The sequence below is a fragment of the Saimiri boliviensis genome, chromosome 1 (genome assembly GCF_048565385.1).
Source record: "Saimiri boliviensis isolate mSaiBol1 chromosome 1, mSaiBol1.pri, whole genome shotgun sequence".
Taxonomy (NCBI): Eukaryota; Metazoa; Chordata; class Mammalia; order Primates; family Cebidae; genus Saimiri; species Saimiri boliviensis.
The window spans coordinates 182,982,956-183,006,248 of NC_133449.1; the positions used below are offsets into that span (position 1 = coordinate 182,982,956).

A 23,293-nucleotide genomic window follows, 5' to 3' on the forward strand; every position below is an offset into this window, starting at 1 on the left:
GGAAGTGCGCGGCGCGGGGCGGAAGCGGAGATGCTGGCGGCGTGAGGCTCAGGTGGGTGCGCCTACCCCGTGCCGAGGGTGGGCGCTCGCGGCTCTCCGGCTCTGAGCCGGCGCGCAGGCTGGCTGGGGTTCGCAGTGCCGCATGCTGCCAATTTTCATTGTCGTTAGAGGGAATTTAATTAAACCGGGAGCCATAAATCCATGAACCACCGGGGGGAGATTATAAACGCGTGTGCGTGTGTCTGTGCTGGCGCTCTGGGAAGTAAATAAATGACGGGCGGGAAAAGGAAGCCTTTTTTTTTTTTTTTTTTTTTTTAGGACAAAGCAGAAAATATCTCAACTTCATACTTATTCCAGTGATTCACAGATGCCCCGTCCCGGGTTTAATTGAATTCTATGAAGTGGTAGTGTATTCACACTTGGGAGCCTGCTGAGCTGACTGCCTTTTTAAATAAATATTTTTGAGCAGCCATGTTGACCTTTAATTGGGGTGAAGAGGTTGAGAGGTGCAGCAGGGAACATTGTGAGTACAGGGCTCTCTGGATCAGCTGTCTGGATCTTTCTCAGCCTTATTGGGCAAAAGCAGCCCTCCGGGTACTGAACAATGAGAGAATAAATCAGAGACTGTACATTCTCGACAAATACTCACTTCTGACAAATAGCAGCTCATACAGTTTTTTAGTAAGTCCAAGGGTAGAAAAGTCTCCACTAAAATGTCATTGTGAATTAGGCTTGTGACTGTTTCTAAGGCTGTGTTTAACGAGTGTTTTGCTTGGGTGATCTTTATTCTTGTTTATTAATAAATAGTATATTTGTGGCACATTGTATTTTAGTGCACTTTAAAAAAAAATCCATAATATGGCCTTAGCTTGACCCCAAGTTTCTCAGTTCCTCAAGGACAGGGATGGTGTCTAAGATCTATTATATCCCAATACTTTATAGCGCATTTCCCAACATTAGCATACAGTTCCTTGTTTCAGCAGCCACTAGAGCTGTGCCTTGGTATGCACAACGCTAAGCAGTTGAGGTGCTTATTAAAGGCCACAGTCTTCTGATTTGGTCGTATTCTGAGGACTAGCTTATAAAAATACATGTGAAACTCTCTACTAACATTTGGAGCTCTGTACATTGAGATGCATTATAGGTAAATAGCAGAAAGATTTAAAACACTGGGAAAAAAGATATACCCTGGAAATATTGGGTGATTATGGTAATACCGGGGCAAAGCAGAACTAATCATGGGTCTATGTGAAATATTGTAGCCCAACAGCCTGGGTCCTGCTCTGCTGAGCACTCGCCTGGAACCAGAAAGGCCCTGTTTTGAAAATTAACATTGGTGGGGCTTGTGCTTTACACAGGCAGAATTCCCAGATTGTCTTTCTTCCCTGCTGCTGTGGCAACAGTAGCCACATGCCAAGGAAGGATCAGTATTTTTTTGGTCTCCTTCATCAGAGAAATATGTGACTGTGTGGTTTTATTTAGATAGACTGTTGGCAGGTAAGTAATAGAAACGAGGATTTTTCCAACTTGGGAATGTATTAGACTGTGTTTCTCTTTTGTTCTAGATGCCTGGCTCTAAAGTACCCAGAGGCACTGTGAGAGATGCCTTTAAAATAGGTTATTTTTTAATTATTAAAGTTTTTGTACTTTATAACTTATATATACTCTGGCTGGCTGATGTATTCAGTTACTCTAGTGCTAGGGCTTGGGGTTTCAAATATAGCAGGACCTTGAGGTGATCTGGTACAAGTAGTGAGGTGTTTTTATGTTCCTTATTCAAATCCAATTTTTGCCACTGCTTTATTCAAGGACTGTACATCAGAAGAAGCCAAAAGCCAGCTGGAATAGTTCTTGAATACAGTCTTAATCTTGTTTGCAGTTATTTCGAAGGGGAGAAATCATCTGGATCAGGTATGTGTAGCTACATACATACAATGTGTAGCAGGAACTAGGTGAGCTTCCTCTATCCTTCCTCTAGTATTGCATAACAAATTTTAGGAGCAAAATCATTTGGGGAAGAATATGCAAAATAAAAAGTTTTGGCTAAGTTTAGCATAGATATGAGTCTACATCCCTAACTCCCCATCCTAGTACAGCTACAGAGAACAGGGAACGTGAAAATGTTACTCTCTATTTCAATCCTTACCAAAGTTAAAGTTTCTAGAGGTGGAGGGAAACTCAAAGTGCCTACTGTTTTTAGAAAGTATCCATCTTCAAGGATTTCAGACCATTTCACCAGTAATATCTAGTAACAGCCTTTTTACTGTTACAGCCTTCATCACTGTGGTATTGTGTTATTTGTCAGTCTTTCTCCTGCTCGAGGTATGAGTTCCTTAAGGGCAGGGACAATATCTTAATCGCTTTTATATTTCTAATACATGGCACAGCACGTGGCACATTGCAAATGCTCAGTAAAGGCTATAGAAATGAAAAGATAGTGTCCCTGAAGGAAGATTGGATCTATAAAGGGTATAAAACACTGGGAATGTAACAAGATAGAGAAAAGAATATAAAACAGTAACCTCCTTTCAGGTTGTAACTAGAGACAGAAGTAATGCTTTAATAAACAGTTTGGAGCAGGGAAGAGTATATTTGGGAATCCATTAGATGTTCATCAAACTGCCTTCCAAGGAGATCTGGCCTGGTCAGTTGTGGGTCCTTTGTTGTGTTGAGTAGAATATGCAAGCTAAAAGCCTCTAGCAACCCTGTCTCCACACTGTCTCCAGCCTGCCATGCAACGCCTCACCCAAACACCTGTTAGCAAATGTTTGAAGAGTATCTGCTTGAAAGTGTGCCAAATTATTATCTTACATAGGGCACCAGTATCTTGGTTTGGTCTTGCCTTAAGGATAGAGAACCTCTATAGTGTCACTATCTTAAGTCTGGTCACTGTTTAAGTCTAGGTTGCCCAAATAATATTGAAGGAAATCCACACTTACCCTTTCTACTTTACTAACAACATTTCAAAGGAGTTCAAATTTGACAGCTTTTTGTGTTGTAATAGGACAGTGGTGGTATATGTTGCTGCCTTCTGTTGCCAATGGGATTGCAGCAGAAATCACGCTGTTAACAACTGGAAACAAATGAATTTCCTCTCATTGTTCCAGTGCTTTTTCATGTTAATCATGAAATAGTAGGGAAATGATTTTTAGTTTAGTCAGGAGGAAAGGACATGACTTGAATTATTTGATTTTTTTTTAACTCTTCGCTTCTTAAAACACATAGTCCTTCCACCCAGTGAAGAGAAATGGTATTATTGTTTAATAGAATCATTAAACCCAGGACATTAATCTGGGGAAAAAAAGATCTAAATTCAACCCTTTCTCCAGGTTCAAAAATGAAATGAATGTGAATCTTTTTGGATTTAGAGAACAGAGCCTGATTTTTATGGTAAAAGAATTCTATTGTCTGAAACTGAGACTTTCCTCATTCTCTCCATCCTTAAATTAAGCCTTATACAAGATGAAGTGTCTGTTAATTGGTATATTCTGAGGAATAATATGAAAAGTATTTTGAGATTTCTTTGGAAGAAAGAGTGTTGAACTTGGAGATCTCTTCTAGTTTTGAAATTTTGTGTTGATCTCATTATACACAAAAACATGCCATTATTCTAGGAGAAAATATAGAGAAATGAACTAAAAAATATAGTATGAAAGACTTAAGCATTCGTTTCCTTATACATAAAGCAAGGGGAATCTCCAAAGTCACTTCCAGTTCCAAAACATTAAAAAACTCTTATCAATGATAGCTGTTTAAAAACAGACTAGGACTCAGAAGATGGTAGAATCTCACATAACTGAGGGAGGCCACAGCCTAATGTCGAGAGTGGCTGGCTCCCAACTTTCAGATTGAACTTTGTATTTCTACAGGCCTAGGTCTCACTGTTATCACAAGTCCAGAGAAATGGTGGATTTAGCAACTCAAATGTCCAAAGTCATTGGCTACAAAATGGCTAGCAATGAATGAACTATCTTTTTTTTAGGTTTTGTGGGAGCATAAAGATAACTTCATCTCTTTGACAAGATAAATTGAAAATGGGTGGAATTTTAGGAACAAAGAGAAGACATTGCCTGGGTATATGGTTTTTGAATTGCAAACAGTTGTTTTTGGAAATGGGATTATGTGCTTTTTAAATAGCAGGGAAACTTGCATTACTAGCTGGGTACAATAAGACTAAGATGTCTAATGAAATTGTCTTCTTTCTAGGTCAGTATTAAGTATAAGAGATATCTTCAAAGGGAATGGATCATGTTGGTTAAGAAGGATAAAGTGGAAAGGAGTCTGCATAATTCCTTATGTACTTTATTCCCATCCCTTGAACTAGAATGATTTTGCTCTCATCTTAATGCTATCTTTATGGAATGAAGGAATTTTCAAATTGGTTTTTAAACTCTATTAAGGCCTCATGTATGATATAACCCAACCACATTATTCAGGTTTTCTTGGCTTTCAGGAACAGCTTTGCAGCCATTATGTCATAATTGAACCGAACATTCTTGCACACTCTGAATTTGGAATATGCTGCTCTGGCTCCAGGCCAGTTGCTGAGTCAGTATCTTTGGGGTTGAGGATGGAGGAGAGGGGTATAGTGTGTACAAACTCCATTGTGTTAACGGGAATTAGCCCAGAATTCCTTTTGGACTTCCCTTGGGAACTAGAGGGGGTATATGGTGAGCATACATCACTGTTCTTGATTAGCATCATTATTTTACTTTCTTAGCTGAGTGTTTGGAAACTCTTCCCTCACATCGTCATGTACACATCTGCCATTACTGAGCAGACTCCTCTGAAGCAATGATCTAGAAAGTGTGACTGCTAAGGTCTAAAGATTCTAAAATGAACTCTTGCTTACACTGAAGACTTCTCTCTCCCTCTTCTTTACATTTGTCAGCTTGCCATGGCTGAGGCAAAGACAGCACTGCTTCTGGATGGGAAAGAGATTGCCAAGATCAAAAGGATCTTTTATTTAAAATAATCTTTAAAATGTGTTTTAAGAAAGAGAAATTCATTATTTTTTCTTTGTAGGGGGAGTTCCATCTTGGACGCTTAGACAGTTGCAAGACGAGTGTCCCAGTGTCACCTTCCCCATTTCCCAACTTGGTTCTTTTTGACACCAACACTTCCCAGTTAAGCCTGAGGAGTGAGAAAAGAGAGTTTGCAGTGAGCAAATACCTTTCTACTTCTGTCTGGATCTGTAAGTGAATTTGAGGGGCTGTTTAAGGGGCTGTTTTAGGCTCCTACAGGTAAAAACTACTTTGGATTTTTTAATTCAAGGCCTTATTTGGTCATAGGCTATTCCCATAGCATTTGTTTAGCATGTGATTTTCCCTTCTCTGATCAGAAGAATGCTTCAGGCCCAAGGCCACAGGCACAGTTCCTCTGGGTTTCTAAAATGAGAGAATGGGACAAGTAGTAGCATTTCCATTTAATTGTGGTTGAAACTGAGGTTTTAAGAGATGAGGATTTTCCTTTCTCTTTGGGGTTTATGTTTATGAAATCCTCACCTAAAAATGCACTCAGGGAATTCAAACATGCTGAATTTCAGCAGAAACTCTATGTGAAGAATTACTTCAAAGCTCAAAATGAAGAATTATACAATTTATGCTTAATTTCCCTGACTGATTAGTTAGTATGAGCTGGGTTGGTTTAAATTTATTTTGACCTCTCTAGACAATTTACTCAGAACAACTTGGAACAAGTTTTGTCTTTAAAGACTATCAATTAAATCCACTTTTACAATTATTGAGGCAGCTTCTTTTTTGACGTACGTTAATTGAGGACATCCTTGGTAAAATAATAATGGTACTGAATTTTCCCTCTTTGAGAAATAAAGACAAATACTGGGGGAAAAGCAACTGGAAGAGAACTGGCCTTTGCTTAAAACCCGTCAAGGGGAAACCTTGATTTATCAAAACTTAAATTTCACTACCTTGACAATTTTGTGAGGCCTGGGTAAGTTTAAGGCAATACCTGGTGTCAAGGCATTTGCTAGTCAGCTTTACCTAGGCTTAGTGACATCCTTTAGGTGCAGATAAATATGTTGAATCTTTAAACAGTTATAATCTTAGAAATTCCTGTTTAAGTAGTATTCATGAGAAAACTTTCAGTTGTTTCTATTTAATTTTTTTTTTCAGTTTTGCAATTCCCTGTTTCTCAGACTGCTGTTACTAGAGATTTAAATCTTTCATTTGAGGCCAGTAAAAATACATTTCAGTCAATAGAATCATTATTACCGACAATGATCTCTTACTTTTAATATTATTTAGTAATCAGTACGTAAGCTTTACTTTTCTATTCTGCTATTCTGCTTTATAACTTATGCAGAGATTTTTACCTTGATCATCTCTTTTTAAGATACCCAGTCAACTTTTGCCTTTACTCTTCTCACCCTCCCCACTCCTCACCAGAAATACCTCCCTTTATTTAAGATGTTAAGTTGGGTAAGAACCACAAGGTAGTTCATTTTAGGCATAGGCATTTGTTGAAAGATTTCATTCCTTTGAAGCAGTATTAGATGAATTTCTTCTGATTTGTGGGAGATTGTTTCACTGTCCCTGTTCTAGTCAAGCCCTCATCAGTCTCCTTGACAATGGGCAGTTCTCTCATTCTGGAAACACTTTCTCATTGACTTCTGTAATGACACACTTTTCAGGTTTTCCTCCTACCTCACCAGCTGTTCTGTCTGCCTCCTTTGCTGGTTCCTCTCAATCCAACCTCTAAATGTTGGATTGCCTCAGAGATCTATCCTGGGCTGTCTTTTTTTTTTTTTTTTTTTCTGTACAATTTTAGATGATTTCACCTAGTTCCATGCTATAAATATGATCCTTAAACTGATGAACACTCAAGACTTTATCTTTAGTCCAAATTTTTTTCAAACCTGTGTATGTCAAACCTGTGTCTGTCAATTTCTCTGTGATTTCTAACATGCCCCCAACCGAGCTCTTGGTCTGACATATTCTTCAATCTATTCTTGCCTCAGTTTTTCTAATTTTAGTTAACGGGCACTGCCACCCACCTAGAGGCTCAGAACCAAAACTGAAATTGTCCTTACTGCCCTCTTTTCTTTAATTCATCATGTCCAATTCCTTGGCAAGTCCTATTGGCTCTGTTTCTGCTCTAGTCCACACCGTCCTTTCTCATCCACACCACTGCAGCAGCCTCCTACCTGTGTCCCTGCTCCACTCTGGCCCTCCAACAATCTATTCTTCACACAGCAGCTAAAGTTACCTTTTAAAAATGTATATGAGATCCTGTCATTTCCCTCCTCTAAATCTAATTGTACTTAGAATAAAGTCTCAATTCTTTTTTTGTTTTTTTGTTTTTTTTTTTTGAAACAGTCTCGCTCTGTCACCCAGGCTGGAGTACAATGATGCGATCTTGGCTCACTGCAACCTCTATCTCCTGGGTTCAAGCAGTTCTCCCACATTGGCTTCCCTAGTAGCTGGGATTACAGGCACCTGCCACCATGCCCAGCTAATCTTTGCATTAATAGAGACAGAATTTCACCATGTTGGTCTCAAGCTCCTGACCTCAAGTGAGCCGCCTGCCTCAGCCTCCCAAAGTGCTGGGATTACAAGTGTGAGTCACCGCACCCAGCCCTCAGTTCTTTAACATAACCTGCAAGGCCTACGTGATCTGACCCCCGCTCACTGTGGGTTAGTCTCATGTCCTGATTGTATCCCCTATTCCTTGGTGTACTCTGCTTAAGCCATACTGTCTTTTCTGTTTCAGTAAATCATTTGTCCTCACTTAAGGGCCTTTGCATTTACTGTTTTCTTTCCCAGTGCAAACTACACTTGCTCAGAGAATACCTTAATTAAATAACCTGCCTCAGTCAGCATCACATCACTCTGCTACTTTCCCTCCCCTGTATGTATCACCATCTCATGTGGCTTGACATTAAAGAGTCTTTTCACCAGAACATGGACCCAATGAGGGCAACATACCTTGCTTTCTTGTTCATCACCATACCCTAGCACCTACAATAGTATCTGATACATGAAAAATATTAGATAATTGTTGAATAAATAAATGACACACCTAGATTTTTGTAACTGACTTCTCTCTCCCATTTTCATGCTCCTTTTCTTGACAGTCTTTTCTTCGTGCTATTGCCAGATTAATCTTCCAAAACACCAATTTTATCACATCTCATTCAGAACCCTTCAGTGGTTCCCAAGACATACACAACACATCACACATTGCTTACCCACCATTAAAACTCCTCCACAGCCTCATCCTAGTCCACTTTCCAAAGCTTATTTTCCGCTATTATTCAGCAGAAGTCTCTTCACCCTGTTCAAGGTTTCCCGCATCAAATAGCCATGGCATTCCTACTTCCAATACCTTTGTGTCTAACCCCGAATTGGGAAAGCTTTCCCTTTTTTCTATATATCCAAATCCTAAATGAAATGATTTAAGATATTTCTCTTGTGAAGCCACCTCCAATCTTAGCCTATAGTACTCTTCTTTCCCATTCTCTTATGACATTTGAATTATAGGGCTCTGTTGTAGTATTTCCCATGTTTCTAATTTACCTGCACATATACATGTCTTATCTTCTGACTAAATTTTTTAGCACTTCATGGGTTGGGATAACTCTTATTCATTTTTAGCCCATCTTTCCATCTGCACTGTGGAACTAATGAATGAATGATATCAGTGGTTCACTAATCACTGTGAAGCCTGACATAATTTTATTGTTTTAGTTAAGAATTCAACACCTTTCTCCTGAATCTGTATAACTGAAATACATCTTGTTATTCTTGTTACTTGTATTAAACATGTGGAGTTGATTACTCCATCTGAGAGCTTTATTTAGAGGGGAAAAAATGAGCTAAACACGAGGCAGGATGAAAAAAAATTAAAGGTTTAAAGTTACTGAGAACTAGAAGGGTGAAGGGGAATGCATCTACTAAGTGAAAGATATGTAAATGCCGTATACCTTCAGTGAAATTGCAATCTTAGGCAAGGCCCACACTTCAAATAGCTAAAGAATGTTTTCACAGAGCAGTGTATTGAATACAAATTAATGTAGCACCCATTGAGTGCAAGCAGTGGAATAGAGACATCCAGATACTTGGAAATTGTCATGGTAATAATTTGAAGGGAAATAAAGAGTTTTTGTCCCAGGCACTCATGTGACCAGTACTTTCTGGAGACTGACTCTCTGTTGGCTTCTCTCATCCCCTGTGTGGCAAGCCTGTTGGCAGTGAAATCTGGAAGTAGAAGCTGCATAGAGGGAGTGGTATGAGGAGCTGCTTCTCGGTCCCAGGGCTGGGCCATACTGTTGGCCTATTCATAGTTTAATGTGTTGTGTGGAAACAAACCTGCATGCAGTCCAAACTGTGTAGTCAGAACGAAGCTGAGCATGACACCATATCGAGCCGGGCCCACAGGTGGGTGGTTAGCTCAGGATCTCTGTTGCAATATTTTGTTTGAGTTGGCTCCACCTCCTTAACACTTCCCCTTGGCCAGGTACCCTGACTGCTAAGACAGAGACACTAGAAAAGCACCTATGATCTCACCTATGCCAGTGAATCAGAGCTGCACTCCAGGTTGGGCCTCCTACCCCCTGCTGACTCCCTGTTTCTGTTCCAAAGCCTCATTTTCCCTCTGTGTAGCCCCTTGGAATCGACACATCGAAGTATTTACTCAATTTTCAGTTTTGGTTTTGTCCCTATATGGCACCTCTTCTTGTCACTCGTGGCTCCACAAGGGTCATTTTCTCTTTTGCCTTTGCACCCAAAATCCCAGGATTCTAGGCTAGGTCCCTGCTTGTTTGGGAGAGTGGGAGGTTTGGACACAGCTGACTGACCAAAAGCACAGAGGCACACTGGGGAGGCACCCTGTTTCGCTGAATTAGGTAGAGCCCAGTGACCCAGGTGAGTCCCCTAAGAGCAACCTCACCTCATTACATAAACTTCCAATAATCTAAAATAATGATTTTGTTCCCAAAAGAGGAGTGTGTGAGTGTGTGCGTGTGTGTGTGTGTGTGTGTGTGTGTGTGTGGTGGGGCTGTGTGTGTGTGTGGTGGGGGTATATGTGTGTGCATGTTTCTAGTCATTTGGGCAAAAATAGGAATGTTACACTTAGATGGTAATAAATGTGAAGTAGAGCACTTAACTTCTCACATGGCACAAATGGCTGAACAGAAGCCCTGAGTCGTCTTTATGGAACATAGGTTCAGTGAGAGCTACAGTAATAGTGTTTAGTTAATATCAGCTCAGAATTAAATTTACATTATACTCTTGTGAAGAAGCTCCAACATTATCTGTTAAATAACCAAGGCAGTACCTGGCTGATGTAGACGTTTTGATTTTGCACATGAACTAACACTGCAGCTTACTGATGAGGGATCACATGAGCTTGAAAATTTGGTGTGCCAAAGGATTCTTTGTATGAATAAAAATTCTGGTCAGTGAAGGTCAGTTTCTCTACTCAAGCGAGAATTATGTTGTTTCCCTTCTAATCGGACACACACAGTGTTTGAAGAATCCAGGAGCTCCATACAAGTGATGTGCAGCCATAGCCTGGGCAGCTCCTCATGCAAGAAATGAATAATCTTTAATAAAGACTCAAATGACCCTGGCTTCTTTCTGTACTGTAATCAGTTGTCTTAATGGTGTGCCCTTCGGTGCTTTGCAGGGAAAATACTTAAAAGTTATTTTTCTTATCTTGCCTCAAGGAGGGCTGAATTGGTCCAGTCAGTCCTCCTCCCATGTTGTATTTGACTCTGTCTTAAAGACCACTGAAGTCAGCCTCAGTTTTATTGAAAGGCCAGCATTCCCTTTCTCTTTCAGGGTGATCTGTGCCTCTAAGGGACACTGAACTTGAAACAGCAGGAGTCACCATCTTTATTGTTAGACTGTGGAATTTGTTTTAAGCACTTTCTAAATCCAGTCTTATGCCTTCTGCTTTTTTTTTATTTTTGTCTGTGACAAAGGTGACCCAATTGTGCTGCTTTGATATTATGAACCCAGCTCTTTTTGCTTATATCATAGAGGCATATAACAAAATATGAAGGATAAAATCGTGTCTGTGTGTCTAGTAAGGACACATTTCTTGACTAAATTCAATGACATAATCAAAAAAGTGTCCTCTCATAGTCATGAGCTAACAGGCAGAGACCATGTTTCAGGATATTTTTTATAGTGCTGAGATACTGTTCAAAAATAATAGAACTAATGAAAATGTCACATTGACAGAGTAGCCCATATTAAGATTTTACTTCAAGAAGACATGATTCGGTGAATGTGACATTGACAGCAATGGTGTTAGGGTTTACAGAGTTAGTAAAACGTTCTAAGAAGAATATTACAGAGTTTCCACTGAAGTATATAATTTTTTATTTTATATTTTTCTTTTCCAAGATGAAGCAAACATCAGGAATTAAGAAATTTTAGCATATTATCTGCCTAGAAGAGGTATGGGGAGCATTTTCTTTATATCAGACTCTAATATAATTTTATAATACAGTGCTTCCAAAGAAATAAGTTAATTTAACAATATGATACAATGCATATACCTTTGAGTATTTAAAAATATGCAGGTAGTAACGTTGTGTAATATGGATGCATTTCTCACTAAATAGTTGTACTATGTTTAAGCAATTTACAATGTGTAAAAAAGTAGAAATGGATAATAACAGTGGAAAAGAGAACTAGTTACAAACAAAATAGTTGTAGCATCACTGAAGGCTTTACTTAGCTCTGTGGGTTGGTTGAACAAATACTCCAGCAAGTCTGGAATGAATAGCAGCTCTGCTTACTATGACAGCTTTTATTTGTCTTGGGTGCAACCAAGACCACATGCTGTGTTTTGTCGTGTTGGAAGTACTGAAGCAGATTTCCATTGTGAGTTTAAATTTTTTTAAAAAGCTTTAACACATCAGTCTCAACTTCGGCAGGTAAAAGCAATGTTTTCCTCATCAGCCAGATATCAATAAATCTTAAACCCTTCACCAAAAGCATGTAGCTGCAGTTCACTGCCCTGGTTATAGTCAGGTCACCACCACAGATGGCCTAATCCTTCTCATTTCCAGGGACTTTCAATAAGGCTAATTTTTCTCTAATAAAGCTGATTTTTCTGCCTTTAATAAAGCTAAGTTTTAATTTTCTTTCTTCTAGAAGAGTGTGTCACCTTTAGCATAGAGACTTTCCAAATCCCATGATGTATAAGTTTCTACCTAGAGCAAGCATGACTAACAATTCTGTACCTCCTCCCCACTTTTATAGCCTGTGGAGACAAAGCTGTGTTTAGAAGGTATGTCTTCAGGTACATTTACCTATTGGAAAATCGTTCAGCTTGCTGAATTTATAGAAATATGTATATACCAGTGTTTAACACTTTGTTGAGAGTAGCAGAGAATATTATGAAATTGTTTAGATCCATTTTCTACCTTGGAATAACTGGATAACAGATCATTGCAAAATTCTTACCATATTCCTTTTTTATTCATTTATCAGGATCATTTAATGGGGAGAGAGGTCCAAGTAGACATGGAAGAGAAAGGGCTGAAGAGTAAGGGAATGATCATTGTTTTATTGGATCAGTTGTCCAATCTTTTTGTCCAGTGGTCTTTAATCTAGTGTGATATGGGTTGGTGGTTTTCTCTAAAGTCATATCATTCTGTTTGAAATGAGTTTAAGGCTAATCTTAAACTGAGGAGCCTGCTTGCCAGTGAAGATTAGCATTTAATTAATATAGTCATGCTCTGTGGAGCAGAGGAGGGCAAGATTTGAGGTGGTGGTGTAGGGCTTAGAACCAGCTGCAGTACCCCAGCCCAAAATTCTGTGGGTACCCTGAGGAACACTGATAATTAGTTATTATATACAATAGGCCCAAATAGTGACTGCTGTACATACTGAGTATCTAATCAGGGTTGGAGATGAGATTAAAGAAGGTGAGAAAAACTCACTTCAGTGCTTTTAACATCCAAAGAAATATTTTAGCACCTATTATGTGCCAGGTTAATTGTGGGTACTTGGAGATACTGGGGTGAACAAGTACCTGTTCTTATAGAACTTGCACTGTAGTGGAGACGACATAAATAATTCTAGATAGTAAAGGGCAAAGTAAAGCTACTGCAAGGTGTGAGGGCAGGGAGTGATGGGCTAACATTGGTAAGTTTGTCACTATAACCTCTCCAAGGCGACTATATGAGGCCCAGGTCAAGTGAGAAGAAGCTACTTCAAAGCCTTTCATACAGAGGTAAAGCAAGTGCAAAACTGAGGAAGAAATGATATTGGGTATTCAAGGAACAAAAAGAGAAACTTTGCAGTTGCAACTTTCCAAGGCAAGGGAGGGGAAAGTGATAGATGAAGTTGCAGAGATACAGTAAAGCAAAGTTAAAAAATGGATGATCTCAGGAATTCGTTTATACTGGGAATACTGATAAATGACAAAGCCAGCACATGTGTTTTTAAAGTGAAATTATAATATTTATATTTTTAAGGACAAAGCTGGAGACTCAGTAGACTAGGAATAAACAGAATGATTGTAGCATCACAGAGGACTTATGTCTTATGTTGAGCAAAGTTGCAGGATGAGGAAGCTTCAAAGCCTGGTGTTTGAGATGCTGCAATCACCAAGCTGTTCTTATTGGAATATCTCCAGTAGAAACACTAGTATATTTGTGTATGAGGTTTTCAAAAGTTATGACAATCTCCTTTTAAAATACTCCTTAAGCAGTTGAGTAGACTTTTTTTTTCTGACAAGGTAGCTCAGCCTGATTTTCTCCTGTATTTCCTCTAAGTATAGCTTTGTGTTTACTTATGTCTCACAGTGGAGAAGCATAGGTCTCGTAAGAGATACTCTGAGCCCTTACCTGGGGATTTGTGCTGCTTATTCATTGTTTCTTTCTCTCTTTTTTTTTTTTTTTTTTTTGAGATAAGGTCTCATGCTCATCGCCCAGGCTGGAGTGCTGCGGTCCAATCACAGCTCACTGCAGCCTCAACTCCCTGGGCTCAGGTGATTATCCCACCTTGGCTTCCTGAGTAGCTGGGACTACAGGTGTACACCACCACACCCAGCTAATTTTTTGTATGTTTAGTAAAGATGGGGTTTTGCCGTGTTGCCCAGGCTGGCCTTGGACTCCTGGGCTCAAGTCATCCGCCCATTTTGGCCTCCCAAAGTGCTGGGGATTTCAGGTGTGAGCCACAGCACCTGACCCTCATTGTTTTCTTTACCATGGCAGTAGCTAGATGTTATTGAATGCATGCTCATATAATAAGCTATCCATGTGAATTAACCATCTCAGGAAACCTCCACATCTTAGGGGATCATCAAGATGCCGACAAAATATGGACATGAAATTTTGTATTCATATTAACAAACCCCTGCAGTTTACTTTCAGAAACCAAGTGATTAGGCACACAGCTAATTCATAACTAAGGATTTTTTTTCTATTCTAAATTATGTTTTGTTTGGAATACAGTGAATGTTGAGACATCAGAGAGGCTTGCCAAGTTTCTAGGTCTTTCCAACACTACTGGACTTGAAGAAACAATTCTGAAGCCTTCAGATTCCATCATCAGCTTGCAAAGTGCTATTTATATTGTAAGGAACAAAGTCTAGGGCATATAAGTTAACTGCTTTATTTTTCTCTTGGCAGAATTAAGATGCTCTTGTTTCAAGGAAATAGCATGCAACTTGCCAGATCCTCCTTTGGACTCTTCTTGAGAAACTGCTCTGCCGCTAAGACAGCTCTGCCTGTGCTGACCTTATTCACAAAGGTACAAAGTGAAAAAGTAAAATTGTTGGGTAAAGAAAGTTGTACATTTAAGAAAAGGAGACAAAATTGAAAGGAAAGGCAATGGAATAAACTTTCTTCAGACCTGATCTTCAATTTTTCTATCAGCACACCAGCAGCAACTCTGTTTTCTACCCATATACCTCATTATCTTCCAATTATTAGAGGGTAAATTAATGTATTTAGTGGTCATCTGACTGCTGAAAAATAAGTTATAATATGATGTTTAAAAATGTATCATTTAGAAATACAATCAGTTATCTTTATTTGTGGTAGTTATGTTCTGTAAAGTCACTATGAACACTGAATTAGTGAATACTGAACTGTTGCTCCTAGGGGAAGGACACAGTTAGGTTCCTGTGAGTCTCTGGTCACAATGTTTTCATTAGCCTACCAAATACAGAACCTTATCTTATGTGTGATTCTGTTTAAAGATTCGTTATTTAAATATATGCAACTTGGATACTATGTAGCCATAAAATAGATGAAATCATGTCCTTGCAGCAACCTGGATGCAGTTAGAGGCCATTATCCTAAGCAGATTAACACAGGAACAGCCAGCCAGATACCACATGTTCTCACTTATAAGTGGAAGCTAAACACTGAGTACACATGCACACAAAGAGGGGAATGATAGACACCAAGGCCTACTTGAGGGTGGAGGGTGAAGATCAAAAAACTCCCTTTCCAGTGTATGCTTACTACCTGAGTGACAAAATCATTTGCATACCAAACCCCAGTGTTATGCAATTTACCCATGTGACAAACCTGCACATGTACCCCCTGAACCTGCAATAAAAGTTGAAAAAGAAAAAAAATTTTTAATAAATATCTTATTTAATATATATTGTTGATTCATTAACATTAAACTCACAGCCAGTAACACCTGTGTTTAACTCATGCCTAAATGAAGCTTATTGAACACACGTATTTTCTCCATAAGGCACATCACAGTCTTCTTGTGCTTAGGAACACTAGCCAGCACTTCAGCACTATGCCTGGGGGCTTATCTAAACAGTGAAATCACCAATAGAAAGCACAGAAATGCAAAAAATCCTAACACCATGCAGACCATGAAAAGGACGCTAGCTTACGTTTACAGTATGAGAGCTAGAAAAAGAAAGCAGAGCATCACCTCGTTTGACCTCAGCTTGGAATAAGTGCTTTTTTTTTTTCACCACTTGGAATAAGTGGTGAAATCTCTCACCACTCTATGCATGCACATGCCTGTGAATACCTGCAAAAGAGCTTCAAGTATTGATTTGGGGGTTGCAAAGAAGTTTTAGCAATTAGGCAAATTCATAAATTTGGAATCCATAAATAATGAGGACTGATTGTACTTGTTTTTTTATCCCTAACACTAGTTTTAAGCCATAAAGCTAGTTTTAAAATGTTTAAGAGCTTTATCTCCCTGAAATTATAATACAGACATTACTAATTCCTTTTTTTGCTAGTTAACATCACTTTGTATGATTTATCAAAAAGAAATAAAGTACAGGTTAATAGAAGTAACTTTGGTGAATAATACTGCAATTCAAACAAAAAAGAGCTCTTTTCAATAGGCTTTTCAGATTTCAGGCATTTTAGCAATTTGGAAATATATGACAGTTATCTAATAACAAAGTTTAATGAGTTTTTAAAAATGAATTCATTGAAGAAAATATTTAAACTACTTTTTATATCTGTAAGTATATATTGCACTGTTGGAACTTATGGAACCAAAAATATTTCATCATCTGAGAGTCTATGATGGGAAACTCATGTGTAAACCACAGAAATTAAATAATCCCTTAAGGCTGGTGTTGCTCACTAGGCCTAACAGTTCTGCACTGTTTTTCAGTTTGGGCCCCAGCTAATATAGCCAAAAATATTTCTTAAAAACAAAACAAAACACCACACCAATTTTCCATTCAGCTTAGTATTGATACTTAATGTTTATTCTATACCATTAGGCACCATAAAAAGATGGCACTCCCACCTTTGGCAGTTTATAATTCAGTGAAGTAAATGCCTAAAAGTACAGTATCAGATCTCTGTCAATTATGAAAAATAGAAAGTATTTCCTAGAATGAGTTAAACAAAAAGATTCTGGAGTTGATCTGGTTTCAGGAATAGCTTGAATTTGGAACTAAACATGTTACCAATCTCTTCAGCTTCGCCTCCTCGGGGTTAAATCCCTTCTGGTTCTCATGTGATATGGTTTGGCTCTGTGTCCCCACCCAAATCTCATTTTGTAGCTCCCATAATTCACACAGGTTGTGGGAGGGACCTTGTGGGAGGTGATTGAATTATGGGGCAGGTCTTTCCTGTGATGTTCTTGTGATAGTGAATGGGTCTCACGAGATCTGATGGTTTTAAAAATGAGAGATTCTCTGCAGAAGCTCTCTCCTTGCCTGAAATGGCAAGTGCCATGGAAAATCCTAGAGAAGGATATTTGAATGGTCCATTCTACTGTTATTTTTTTTTGGTTCCTTATCCTTTTAAAATTTGATGAGCCTTTCCTCATAAAAATATATACCCATATTTTCAGGTATAATTTGCATAGACTTCTGTGGACCCCAGGTTTAAAAAACAAAACAAAACAAAAAACCCAGGAGGAAGTCAAATTGTCTCTATTTGCAGATGACATGATGGTATATTTAGAAGACCTCATTGTCTCAGCCCAAACTCTCCTGAAACTGATAAGCAACTTCAGCAAAGTCTGAGGATACAAAGCCAATGTGCAGAAATCACAATCATTCTATACACCAATAACAGACTTAAAGAGAGCCAAATCAAGAACAAGGTGCCATTCACAATTGCTACAAAGAGAATAAAATACCTAGGAATAAAACTAACAAAGGATGTAAAGGACCTCTTCAAGGAGAACTACAAACCACTGCTCAATGAAATAAGAGAGAACACAAACAGATGGAAAAACATCCCATGCTCATGGTTAGGAAGAAACAATATTGTGAAAATGGCCGTACTGGCCAAAGTAATTTATAGATTCAATGCTATTCCCATCAAGCTGCCTATGACCCTCTTCACAGAACTGGAAAAAAACACCTTAACCTTCATATGGAACCAAAAGAGAGCACACATAGCCAAGTCAATACTAAGCACAAAGAACAAAGCTGGAGGCATCATGCTACCAGACTCCAAACTATGCTACAAGGCTACGGTAATCAAAGCAGCATGGTACTGGTACCAAAACAGAGATATAGACCAATGGAACAGAACAGAGGCCTTGGAGGCAACGCCACACATCTACAACTATCTGATCTTTGACAAACCTGACAAAAGCAATGAGGAAAGAATTCTCTGTTTAATAAATGGTGTTGGGATAACTGGCAAGCCATCTGCAGAAAGCAGAAATTGAACCCCTTCCTGACACCTTACACTAAAATTAACTCCAGATGGATTAAAGACTTAAACATAAGATGTAATACCTTTAATAAAAACCCTAGAAGAAAACCTAGGCAAAACCATTCAGGACATAGGCATAGGCAATGACTCCATGACTAAAACACCAAAAGCAATGGCAACAAAAGCCAAAATAGACAAATGGGACCTAATTAAACTCCAGAGCTTCTGCACAGCATAAGAAACAATCATTAAAGTGAACTGGCAACCAACAGAATGGGGAAAAATTTTTGCAATCTACCCATGTGACAAAGGGCTAATATCCAGAATCTACAAAGAACTAAAACAGATCTACAAGAAAAAAAGAAACAAATCCGTTCAAAAGTGGGCAAAGGTCGTGAACAGACACTTTTCAAAAGAAGACATTTATGAGGCCAACAGACATATTAAAAAATGCTTATCATCACTGGTCATTAGAGAAGTGCAAATCAAAACCACAATGAGATACCATCTCATGCCAGTTAGAATAGTGATCATTAAAAAATCTGGAGACAACAGTTGCTGGAGAGGATGTGGAGAAATAGGAACACCTTTACAGTGTTGGTGGGAGTGTAAATTAGTTCAACCATTGTGGAAGACTGTGTGGCAATTCCTCAAGGATCTAAAAATAGAAATTCCATTTGACCCAGCAATCCCATTACTGGGTATATATCCAAAGGATTATAAATCATTCTTTTATAAAGACACATGCACGCATATGTTCATTGCAGCACTGTTTACAATAGCAAAGACCTGAAACCAACCCAAATGCCCATCAATGATACACTGGAAAAGGCAATGTGACTATGGAATACTATGCAGCCATAAAAAATGATGAGTTCATGTCCTTTGTAGGAACATGGATGAACCTGGAAACCATCATTCTCAGTAAACTGACACAAGAACAGAAAATCGAATACCGCATGTTCTCACTCATAGGTGGGTGTTGAACAGTGAGAACACATGGACACAGGGAGGGGACCATCACACACTGGGGTCTGTTGGGAGGGAATAGGAGAAGGACAGCGTGGGGGTAGGGAGGTTGGGGAGGGATAACATGGGGAGAAATGCCAGATATAGGTGACGGGGGGATAGAGGCAGCAAACCACATTGCCATGTTTGTACCTATGCGACAGTCCTGCATGTTTTGCACATGTACCCCAGAACCTAAAGCACAAAAAATTAAAAAATTTAAAAATAACCCAGTCTAGAGTCTTCTAAAATTTTTAATATAAAAGCAAAATTTTAGCAGATTTGGTACTTCTGTAATTTAGCATGTTCTAGGTTTGTTTTGCTTTTAAGATCCTGTGTTGACTTTTTGAAACTTTCTCTGAAAACTTTAGGATGATTATCTTAAAACATTACAAACTATCCATAATCTATGTATTACTAATGCTAATAATAACATGATAAGCCAATTCTCTGTTCTAGGAGTTTAGGGCTGGAAAAACCCTTTGATGGTCTGAGTTCTTATTTCAAAACATGCTGTGAGTTAAGCTGGAGGAAGGGCCTTTTACACGATAGCTTCTCTCTTCCTGTCATGTTAAAAAGAAGTTTCTGTATAAGCATTTGTAAAGTAGGGTCTGTTTTGAGCTCATGCAAGAGAACCTATAGCTAGTGCCTGTTCATCGAGTCAAGGACTGAGAAGCCTTTAAAATCTGATGATCCATAGTATCATCAGACTTCTCTGTTAGATGCTTTAGGAGTGCAAGCAATGGACACTAAAAGTTGTTTGCTCTTTAGGTGGAGAATTTGTCCAGGAAACCTACTGTTGACACTTGTCATAAGAAAACAGGTGGTGCAGTAATCATCTGAAGTGTGTAGAGATTTGTTTTCCATTTTAAAGATGAGGCAATTACTATCTAACGCTATCCTAATGGGTTTCTTCTGTGGACTGATTAGGAAAAACAGGCTGGCAAGGCTCAGTGCTTTCAGTCAGAACAGACTTTAAGCCATCCTCGTGGTGTCAGCCAGGCCAACTGTATGTATGAGGCCACAAAGGTGCACGTGACCTAGGAAGCACAAAGCCCTTAGATTAGTGAGAAAGAGAAACCATCTAAGTGTATTATACATACACATAGATAAATGGCTTGATTTATGGAGAAAAATCGGAACAAAACAACCAAAAAATTGCAGAGCGTAAGAAATACTAGTCATTTATAAGATTCTATGGTAGTGTTTTACTTTGGAAAAACAGTATAACTAACCTGATAGAAAACTATTCTTTAAAATAAGTATAATCTGCTTCTTGCGGGTTTTTTGTTTTGTTTTGTTTGTTTTCGTAAGGGCAAATGCCATTCTTTGGGTTTAATGGCTTGATCTTTTCTTCTTCCTGTAGGACCCATGCCCCCTTTGTGATGAAGCCAAGGAAGTACTCAAGCCTTATAAACACAGGGTAATATAATACAGTGTGGCTTTTATGTATATGGAATGCATATTGGATGTGGTATAAAGTGTCTGCCTGGATCCTTTCTTTAGGAAAAAAGATTAAATGATTTTTCATTTAAATTTTCTTTCTATTCTTCAGAGAGAGAGTTTAGTGCTTATTACCATAAAACTCATTACACCTAAGTGTTTTTCTCTGAGCAGTACTGGTTTTCTTACTCTGGCTCTTAATGAGTCAGAGTTAACTAGCAGGTGCAGTTTTCGTGTTTTCTTTAAACTTTTGCCCCCATTCCTTTTATCTTGTTTTGTAGTTTCCACAGATGTGTTTTCATGTAACACACCATCATACCTTTCCAGTTCCTAAAACCAAAACGTTTCTGTCCTGATTCTCAGTGAGCTTTTCAACTGGGAAATGTTTTATTTCGTTGGAACTCAGTACTGTCCTGATGCTGAATGTAACAAGGGTAACAGAAAAGCAGCAAGATCAGGAAGTAGAGAATATAACGAACCCAGTCAAGTTTGGGAAATTAGGGATATTAGATCACTTTGGACATAAAACAAACAAACAACTGTAAGGAAAACGGCATTAGAAATGGTCTGGGGATCAGTTTATCACTGCAGTTGTTCCGTCACCCCATGGTCTCTACAGAGCTTTAGTCTGTCTCTGTTTTCAGTTTATTTTACAGGAGGTAAACATCACACTTCCAGAAAACTCTGCCTGGTATGAAAGGTATAAATTTGACATTCCTGTCTTTCACTTGAATGGCCAGTTTCTGATGATGCATCGAGTAAACGCCTCAAAACTTGAAAAACAGCTCCTGAAACTTGAGCAGCAAAGTGCCGGAGGCTGACTAATGCCCTCATGATTTTCCACCCGCTCTTCCCATAGGCATCTTCCTAAGGAAATATTTGACCGTGACCTCGTACTCCTTTTGTCACTTACACAGAGCCCTAAGGATGTTCTGAACTCAGTGGTGCCAAATAAATGTTGACATTCCTCTTTTGGTTGATGGAAGTATCAGTGTGGGAACTCTTTACTTATTGGCATTTTATAAAATAAGAGGAGCATATTGGCAGGGAGGGGGATGACGGAGGGAGGAAGAAGTCCATTTGTCTTATTTATCCTTTTCGTATTAATAGAGAAGCACTTCTCATTCACTGGGCAATGCCGTTTATAGGAAGAAGGCTCTGCATTTCTGCTGCTGCCCCGGAGGGCTTAACTTTTTAATGAAAGAATAAATGCTCTTCCACTCAGTAGATAAAGTGAAATGTGAATTGTTAATAACCGTGCATGGTCAATAAAAGGATGTTTTAAGGAATACATCTGCATGAAGCCTATTCAGTGGGATTTAATAATACCTGTTTAAAATCAGAGTTCATTTTTGTTGAGTAGAAGAGAATTATTATTCTAGCCAAAGAGGCATCATTTGAGAAAAACAAAAGAAAGACTTAAACCCTTAAAATGTATATTAAAATCTGAATATTCTCTGCATAGTCATTGAATTGATTTATAATATTTGAGGACTGCCTTTGATAGTTATTCAGTTACCATCAATTGAGTTAGTTAAACTTTTTTTAAGACAATAGGATTTTTGAAATCAAATTTCAATATCTCGTAAAAAATTCACTCCTAAATGTGTCATCTAAAGATAAGTACTCTTTGCCATTCTATGTAAAGAGTTAGAACTGTATTTGTATACCCTTATTTATATTTAGTCAGATTCAGCCAGTGTAGAAATGGATTCACTTGAAAACAAAACTGCCTTTCCTCTTAAAATCTTACCACTGCAGTTCCCTGTATAATGAAATTATTTTTAAAACTATTTGAATGAATTTGGATATTGTGAGTCACTAGATTTTAATTTGAACATTATGATTCAGTCTTAGTATAGAATATTAGAGCTAGCTGGCCTTAGACATTGTCTACTCCCACTCTCCCATTTTATATATGAGGATGAATCTGAAATTCAGAAGATATTAGGGACTTAATCCAATGTCACACAGCTAGTCAGCTGTCAGGCCAGGTCTTGCCCCACAGCCCCAGATTTCCAGTGCTCTGCAGACTCATTGCAGGGGCTATTATCTCACATACAGCATCCCCAAACATTCTGGATCCAACACAAATTTGGAAGCACCTTAAAAAACCTTTAAGCTGAGTACAGCAGTACATGCCTGTAGTCCCAGCTACTTGAGAAGATGAGGCAGAAGACCCCTGGAGTTTGCATCCAGCCTTGGAAATACAGTGAGACTGTGTGTCTTTAAAAAAAAAAAAAGAAGAAGAAGAAGAAGAAAAGAAAATCTTAGCAATTGAATAGCAGTGTTTATAATTTACAAATTTCTGGAACATTTATTTGACGTAAATATTGAACCCTGGGGTAGGCAGAATTCTAGGATGACCCCAATGACCCCCACTCTTGGATAATTCCCTGTCCCTTAGAGTGTGGTTGGAAATAATCACTGCTGTGATTATATTACATTATATGTCAGAAGAGAAATTAACTTGAGTGGGCCTGACCTAACTGGGTGAGCCCTTTAAAACCAGAGAATTCTCTCTGGTTAGTTACAAAGAGGAAAGTAGAAAGATGTGCTCTAGCGAGCCTGGAAGGAAGCAAGCGTCATATGGATTGCCTAGTGGAGCCACATGGCAAGAAACTGGGTAGTCTCTAGGAACTGAGTAGTTCTCGGCCAAAAATGAGCAGGAAGGTGGGGTATCAGTCTTGTAGCTTCAAGAAAATTAATTCTTCTAATAATCAGTGAGCTTAAAAGAGGATC

General features: G+C 38.6%; 1 protein-coding gene across 5 annotated transcripts; it reads left to right on the forward strand.

Moving 5' to 3' along the window:
- Window positions 1-23,292, forward strand: C1H5orf63 (chromosome 1 C5orf63 homolog). 5 transcript variants are annotated; one of them, XM_039469173.2, is made up of 6 exons: window positions 1-52; window positions 1,810-1,911; window positions 14,615-14,735; window positions 20,475-20,531; window positions 21,196-21,251; window positions 21,662-23,292. In XM_039469173.2, the coding sequence occupies exons 3-6, from the start codon at window positions 14,622-14,624 to the stop codon at window positions 21,747-21,749; spliced, it is 315 nt and encodes a 104-aa protein (XP_039325107.1). In that variant the 5' UTR covers window positions 1-52; window positions 1,810-1,911; window positions 14,615-14,621; the 3' UTR covers window positions 21,750-23,292. The 5 variants fall into 5 exon arrangements, with proteins under 5 accessions (XP_039325107.1, XP_003920691.1, XP_039325111.1 ...); XM_003920642.4 differs by having other exon boundaries at window positions 21,196-23,292; XM_039469177.2 differs by lacking the exon at window positions 21,196-21,251.
- Window position 23,293: the final 1 nt, after the last annotated feature.